This window comes from Humulus lupulus, chromosome 5 (genome assembly GCF_963169125.1).
Source record: "Humulus lupulus chromosome 5, drHumLupu1.1, whole genome shotgun sequence".
Classification (NCBI taxonomy): domain Eukaryota; kingdom Viridiplantae; phylum Streptophyta; class Magnoliopsida; order Rosales; family Cannabaceae; genus Humulus; species Humulus lupulus.
This window is the reverse complement of record NC_084797.1, coordinates 233412876-233420877: the sequence shown is the minus strand read 5'-3', so window position 1 is coordinate 233420877 and position 8002 is coordinate 233412876. Positions and strand designations below refer to the sequence as shown.

The following is an 8002-nucleotide window of genomic DNA, read 5'->3' as shown; positions in this document are numbered from 1 at the left end:
TAATTTTAAAAATTAAATTTGATATAATTTAAAATTCAATATTCAATAAGACTTAAGGGTATTTTGGTCATATTTGAAAATAATTTGACCAAAATTGGATTCAGTGTATTAAATTAACATGTTTTGCAAAATACTGGGTCCGATTTGTCATTTAACAAAATATAAAAGCCAATCAAGTATTCAAACAAAATACAGAGGTCAAAATTGTATTTTTCCTACTATATATAACCCTATATCTTAAAAAATTTCTAACAAATCTTGCGATTACTAAAATGTATCAGAAATAACTTTTTACTTTATTCTAATCAACTTATTAATACAAATTTTATAAAATTCCTTATTAAGGGAGAAGATGAAAAAGTATTCAACCTTTTCCAAAACTTTGCTAGGAATGTAGCATTGATTTGTTGGAAGATGCACTAAAATATATATATATATATATATATATGACCTAAACAAAAAGTTTAGAGCAATATATATGAATTGCTTTTAGGGAAAATTTATATTTTTGTTTTGTTTGGTAGCCTTAATTAGGTGGAAATTAAATGACAAACGGTACATCCCAATTTTACATTTAATAATTTAATTATTATTATGCACATATACATCAAGTAATATAAATATTAGGAGTGTTCATAAAACCGCCCACACCGCACCACATACATCGCACCGTAATTTGCAGTTTAGAATCCTTCGCGGTGCGATTGCAGTTTGTATTTTTGTCAAACCTCGCGGTGCGGTGCGGTTTTAAATTTTATAAATGCGATTCAAACCACACCGTACCGCGTCATTATATATATTAATTTCTTTATATTATTTTTTTTCAATTTTACTACATTTAAAGTTAATGCATAAATATTTCTATAGTATAATATAATATACACAATATCTAAAAATAAATATAATGTTTCATAAGATGTTAATACATATATTCTACTTCAATCTAAAGATATTCCTTCTTAATTAAAATAATATTTATTTTTATATTACATTTTTTATTTGTTATTAGTTTGTTATATTTTTATTGTTTTGCTTAAAGTTTATTAGCTTGTTGTATATTTAACTATTTTGTTAAACACTCTATGGTTATGAAATTTATTATGAATATTTCTTAATTATAATATTTAATTGTTAAATTATTTGGCGATAGGTATAAACGGCCAAAACCGCACCGCACCATATCGCATTTTTGCGGTGCGGTTTGAGGTCTATGCGGTACAGGTTGCGGTTTAGAAAATTGTTCAAACCGCATATGCGGTGCGATTCAAAAAATTAGAGAAAAACCGCACCAACCGCACCACGAACACCCCTAATAAATATGCATGCCAAAGATTTTGTCTTCTTAAAAGTTTTGAGTTGCCACTCGAAGCCAAAAATTTGCAATATTTGATAATATATCTCTTTAAATCTAGGCCATGAATTACTCATGGACATTCACCATATCCCACTTAATTTTATATAAAAATATTATATTTTATATACCATTAATAATGAAACATTTTATATCATTAAAATAGCTAGGCACTTTGTTAAGTTAGAAAGAGCAAGAAAAAGACTAGTTGAACATTTATAATTTTCACTATTTTTTTGTCGCATAACTTTTACTATTAATTTCAACATTTAGTTAAATTTTGGTATGATTAATTAGATATTTTGTATTGGTTGTTCAAATTATTAACTCCTATCACTACAAAAGCTCTCACATAATAATTTGATGGTCAAATTATTTGACTAAACATCAACACATTTTCTTTTTTATCTTTTCATTAATGTTGTTAAAATTTGAAAAGACTACATACCTAAAATAAATAAAGAGACCATAATAATGGACCCGAGCTATAGCTTATTTGATTGATACATATGTATAGAGCAATCACATTCATGGGGTTTTCAATTATTATAGATATATAAAAAAGACTCTTATCAAGCAATATTAAAGTGTCTTCAATTGCTTGTGAAATTGGTATTTCTTGTGATTGATTTAGTTTCAATATTATATACTTATTCTTAAAAAATATAATATATATTTAGGCCACGACATAAAAGATTATTTGTCTTCATGCTTTTTGTATATAACAACTTTAGAATCTAAGTGGTTAACCGTAGATTCTGAGCATGAAGCATGCCTTATATTTCTCTTCATTAGAATTAGCACATTCATATCAAGTTAAGACAGTTGTGTTTTCCATTTTAATAAATAATACCTCGTTACTTTTCTTATAAGCTATGTTAGATATCTCTATTATTTTTTTCCTAATAAATGTTTTAAAATATATATATATATATATTTATATATTGATTGCGTAATGTTTTGGAAGTTGAATGCGTCACAATGAGATCTCATATTGTAAGCTCAACTTCAGGCTTAATTTTGGAAAATATATGATTAATATCATGGAGTCCCATTTTTAGTGGTTGACACTTGAGAGGTTTTCTTTATAGTTTATATTACTGGCAAGATCCTTTATATTATTTTGACCCATAAAGCCCCTCATATATGTATATATTATATATATGATCAAGTTTGGTATTTAAAAAGTATATATTTTGCACAAAAACCTTGTTGATATATTCTTTGCAAGTTATTTGTCTGCACTCATTACTCTTCTTCTTTTTTTAACATTTTGTATAAATTTCTACTATTATGATTTGGTTAATAGTGTAGAATTATCCTATAATTTTATATTTTTTCTATCATTTATATATTTATATAATTATCCTTAAGTATTTTTTTACAAATATATTTTGTAAATTCAAAATAATTATTTAATTTTTGTAAAGATGTGGAATGTTTTGAGAAGTTTAATTTATTAAAAAAAATTATCAACATATTTTGGTAAAGTAACGTTTTAAAGATATATTTTCACTAATTATTCTTATGGGATAAACAAAGAGCATTGTTAAGTTAGAGAAGACACATGGGTCTAAAATACCAGGCACAACACCATCATCTGTGTCATGAGTCATGACCGATGAGCGAGGCTTGGACACAATATCATGAGAATATTCATTATTATGTATAATTCTATCTATATTCATGGACTTATAAAGTGAGCGAGCAAAAATCTGTACAAATTTTCATCAACCAAAATATAATTTATCAAAGCTGTCCTAATTGAATCCATTTTTGGAAAATATCTACTCAATCTTTATTCCACCAATGTCAAGGTTGTCCAGTTTCTTGGGCCTCTTATAGTACTTCAAGAGCAAGGAACCGCAAACAACACTGACAGAGGAGGCTGCCATTGCAGCTCCAGCAATCCAGGGCGGTAATCGGAATCCGGTAGATGGGAAGAGGGCTCCTGCGGCTATTGGAATCCCAAGTACATTATAGCCCAATGCCCAGATGTAGTTTAGTCGAATTCGAGAAAATGTTGTTCTAGACAGGTCAATGGCAGTTATCACATCCTCTAAGTTGCTCTTCATCAAGACAATGTCAGCTGCCTCAATGGCTATGTCTGTGCCTGCGCCAATTGCCATTCCAACATCTGCTGCCACCAAAGCTGGTGAATCATTGATGCCATCTCCTACCATGGCAACTGTGTATCCTGCAGCCTGTGAATAATAAGAACAATTTAATATTAAACAATCACATCTCATACATGTGTATTATATAAAACTAGGATTTAAATGTGTATATATTTACTTGTAATTCCTTCACTCTCTCTGCTTTCTGCTCAGGTTTAGCTTCTGCCATTACTGAATCAGCCTCAATACCAACTTCATTAGCAATAGAATTGGCAGTGCCCCAGTTATCACCTGTCACCATGATGCTCTTAACTTTCATAGACTTGAGAATCGTGATCACTTCCCTAGCACCTAGTTTAAGGGGATCAGATATGGCTACAACTCCAGCTACTTCTCTGTCTATTGATACAAGAATCCCAGTTTGAGCTGATCCTTCAGCTTCTGTGAGTGCATCTTCAGCATCTGCTGGAATAGCAATGTTGTGGTTCAACATCAACATCTTGTTCCCAACTATTATTTCTTTGTTTCGGACTGTGGCTTTCACTCCATGGCCAGTAATGGAGACAAAGTCTCGTGCTTCTGGCCAGACATGATTCTCTTCATCTTCCTTGAATTTTTTGGCATACTCCACAACTGCCTTGGCCAAGGGATGCTCACTGTTCACCTAATAGATATAAACATACCAGAATTTTAACAAAAAGATAGGGTGATACACTTAAAGTTCAGTTAATTTCATCATAATCATTTGAAGTCGTACAAAAAAACAGTTTTCATTAAACACAAAACAAAACCTTACCTCAGTAGCAGCAACATGCTCATAAAATTCTCCGAGTACCATATTCTTCAACAGTTTTGTGTTAACAACCACAGGCTTCCCAACTGTGAGAGTCCCCGTTTTATCAAATACAATGCAATTAACCTACATTGCATTATTTAAGAAACCATAAGAACAAGATAAGAAAAGCTCAAGATACAAACAATAAAGGGAAAGTATTTAGTGTTTGCAATAAAGTATGAATTCTACTATCTAGTAGCCACTGACCTTATGAGCACTTTCTAATGCTTGACCCCCTTTGATCAGCACACCTTGAGAAGCGCCTACTCCAGTACCAACCATGACTGCAGTAGGAGTTGCTAGACCGAGGGCACAAGGGCAGGCTATAACCATGACAGATATCCCAAACTGGAGCGCAAGCTCAAAGCTGTCCATGGAAGATGGAATCCAAGACTCTGGGTAGCCATGGTATTTTCCAGCCAAAAACCAGGAAAACCATGTTAAGAGAGAAAGCATGATCACCTGCAAAATAAAGCCATACTTTTAAATTTTCACAAACAATGACCTCAAAACATAGAAAGACATTTATGTATTTGAAGTAAAGTAATCACCAGGGGCACAAAATATTTTGAAATGCGATCAGCAAATTTCTGTACAGGAGCTTTAGCCATTTGGGCTGACTCGACAAGTTTTACTATTTGTGAGAGTGCACTTTCTGATCCAACCCTTGTTGCCTTGATATGCAGCACACCGTTCTCATTCAAAGTTCCTCCAATGACTGAATCACCTTTCCTTTTTGACACTGGTCGAGATTCTCCCGTTATCATGCTCTCGTTGACATGGCTTTGCCCCCATATCACATAACCATCTGAAGCAACTTTTTCACCTGGGATAATCTTAATAACATCATTCTTTTGAATCAACCTGCTGTCGATTTCTTCTTCGTTTATCACATTTCCCTTTTCGTCTAGAGTCAGTAAAGTTGCTGTCTCAGGTGCCAAGTCCATGAGCTTAGCAATGGCATCAGATGTTTTTCCCTTGGCCAACACCTCTAAGTACTTCCCTAGCAGGATAAACGAGATAAGCATTGAGCTAGTCTCAAAGAAATCTGTGCCTTTAAAATGTGGTGAAGTAGCAGCTCTCAACACCGAGTAGACTGAGTAGAAATAGGCTGCATTTGTTCCCAAGGCAATCAAAACATCCATATTAGCAGAACCACGACGCAGGGCTTTGTAGGAACCAGCATAGAACCGCCAACCAATGATGAACTGAACTGGAGTAGACAAAACCCATCTCAAAATCTCTCCAATACTTAACATGTTCACAACTTTAGTATCCAAGTCACCCTTAATTCCAGGAATGTACATAAGAACCATGGAGGTTAGAAACACTGGAATTGTAAAAACCAAACTCCACATAAACGACATGTAATATTGCTTGATCTCTTCATTCCTATGAGCTTCTCTTCCTCCACCTCCTTCAGGAAATATATTTGCCTTGTAACGCTGAGACCCAGTTGTCTCAATCACGTTAATGAATGTTCTAGGTCCCGTCATATCAGGTTTGTAAGAAATGGAGATTTTTTTCCCTTCAAGAGAGGATTCAATAGCGAGAACCCCTGGAAGGGCTTCAAGAGACTGTTCAATTATCCTCATGGAATGTCCAGTTTGGACTCCATCGATCTGAAGGTCTATCTTGCTCATGTCTTCCCCGGAACTAAGAAGAATAGCTTCGAATCCGGTGTCTTCTATGGCTTGCAAAAGCTGATCGTACCTTACAACTTTTGGATCGTACTGAACCTTTGCTTCCTCTGTTGCTAAGGCGACTTGGGCCTCTTGGACACCCTGAACTACTTGCAAAGCTCCTTCAACGGTGGAGGAACAAGAAGTGCATGTCATCCCTTTTATACGTATTAGGCATACTTGTGTGGATCTCTCATTAGTGTCGTTCTCCGGAAGGAGTGTGGCTTCAAATCCAACATCATCGATCGTTTCACGAATGGTTTCCTCCTGAAAAGCGGTACAGATGATAACATGATGATTCAGAACAAATGAGAATGATAAAAACCAGCACTTAGGAAGCAATCTTTGCCATGCAGTATAACTCAGCAAGACTTAACATAAATATACGAAGTCTATGCAGGTCCAACTCTAGTGGAACAAACGACCCAAAAGACAAAATCCGAAAACCCAAGCAGGTCAAAATGTTTTGGAAATTTTGGACCTATATGCTAAACAATCAAGGCCAAATGTACCAATCAACTACCCATACAGGAGAAAACAAAAAAACGACAAAACAAAGCTTTGAAAACGACAAAAAGTCATAAAACAACAAAACAAAACAAAACTTAGGAGTTGGGAGTTGGTAGTCTATAAAAATAAAAAGGCAGCCTTTTTTAACTTCAGATAAAAAAAAAATCAAGTCAAATTGGGTTATGCCTAGCCTTGCAATTAAAGAAAGCTACCGAATTTTTGTGGGTCATACAACAATGGAAATTTCAAGGCCAGAAAAGAAAACAGGTCATGGGAAAATTGACACCATCTCAATTGTCTGAGTTTGTTGGGAAATTAGGTGTAAAATTTAGAACTGAAAACGACAGAACATGAGCTATTTTGTTTTTCCTTGTTCTTTTTCCCCTATATTGGATCCAAACCAGTGCTTCAATTTTTACAACAACGGAACTAACATCAAATTTATTATTGAAAAACATATATATCATAACACAAGAACCACATCAATTTACTAAAAAATAAATAAAAAGAATAAGAATATTTCAATTCCAAAGACGAACAAATTAAAAGTAAAGACAAAAAACATCATGATGTTAAATCTCATCAAAACGATCACAGTGAGACGAGACAAACAACACACATATATATGTATACATAAAAAGTGATGAAATATTTGATCAACTTACGTTAACGAAATCAGGGAAGAAATTAACTTGAGCGCGACCATTGAGGACATCTATGGCGGCCTCACGAATCCCCGGAAGGCGCTTGATGGCCTTTTCAACGGAGCCAGCGCAGGCGGCACAAGTCATACCGACGACACTGAACAGTGCCTTTGCTTCGGTCCTAGACGCCGCGGTATCGTCCACGGCGGCGCCCTTAGGGTACTTCGGCATGGACGGATAATGAGGGCTCGGCGAAAGGCCAGCCGATCGGCGACTGCCATTCCGATTTATGCAACCCAACGCCAACAACTTCATCGCCATCGAACAAAAAAAAGTAGAGCCAATGTCAATGGTGGAACAGAGCGTATTGTATAGATAAAGTTTTGAAATTTTTGGAGGTAATTTATATATATATATATAAAGAAGGTGACGTGGGATTTAAGATTTCTAGGTATTCAATTAGAATTAGTATACAATTTTATGATTTTAGATATTTAAATTCTGTTGGTCCTTTCATAATCTTTTATTGGTTGGTTATTTTTAAAATTTAAATTCAAATGTAACAAATTTTTTTTTGTGTGTGTTGTATTGTGTTGTGAAGGAACCGTTGAAATCAGTATTCCTATTATTTTTTTGGGTTTATATATATATATATATATATTTTGACCTTATGTTTTTTTCTATTATAAAAAAAAAAAAATTTATCAAAACAACGCATATAATTATATAAATTTAGATTTGAATTTTTGAATTAAGTTATAAATATCATATTAATTATGTTGTAATACTTTGATGTATTTAAGGATTGTTATATTCATTTTATTTTTATCCCAATATCTTCTCTAAAACAATTGTTTGACTAG

At 33.6% G+C, this 8002-nt stretch overlaps 1 protein-coding gene across 1 annotated transcript; it reads right to left on the bottom strand.

Annotated features, from left to right (window-relative positions):
• Positions 1 to 2998: 2998 nt before the first annotated feature.
• On the bottom strand, positions 2999 to 7667 carry LOC133778394 (probable copper-transporting ATPase HMA5). The gene is made up of 6 exons (XM_062218300.1): positions 7161 to 7667; positions 4855 to 6252; positions 4511 to 4765; positions 4265 to 4387; positions 3647 to 4132; positions 2999 to 3555 (listed from the first exon to the last, which is right to left on the bottom strand). Exons 1-6 carry the CDS (start codon positions 7458 to 7460, stop codon positions 3139 to 3141), a joined length of 2979 nt encoding a protein of 992 aa, XP_062074284.1. The 5' UTR covers positions 7461 to 7667; the 3' UTR covers positions 2999 to 3138.
• Positions 7668 to 8002: the final 335 nt, after the last annotated feature.

Bases quoted from the DNA above. Each gene is read 5' to 3' on its own strand.
- LOC133778394 (XM_062218300.1), bottom strand. From the start codon at position 7,460: ATGGCGATGAAGTTGTTGGCGTTGGGTTGCATAAATCGGAATGGCAGT. The intron at 4,133-4,264 runs GTAAGGTTTTGT...TATATCTATTAG, and splicing joins AGCATGTTGCTGCTACTGAG to GTGAACAGTGAGCATCCCTT. The intron at 3,556-3,646 runs GTAAATATATAC...TATTATTCACAG, and splicing joins AGAGAGTGAAGGAATTACAA to GCTGCAGGATACACAGTTGC.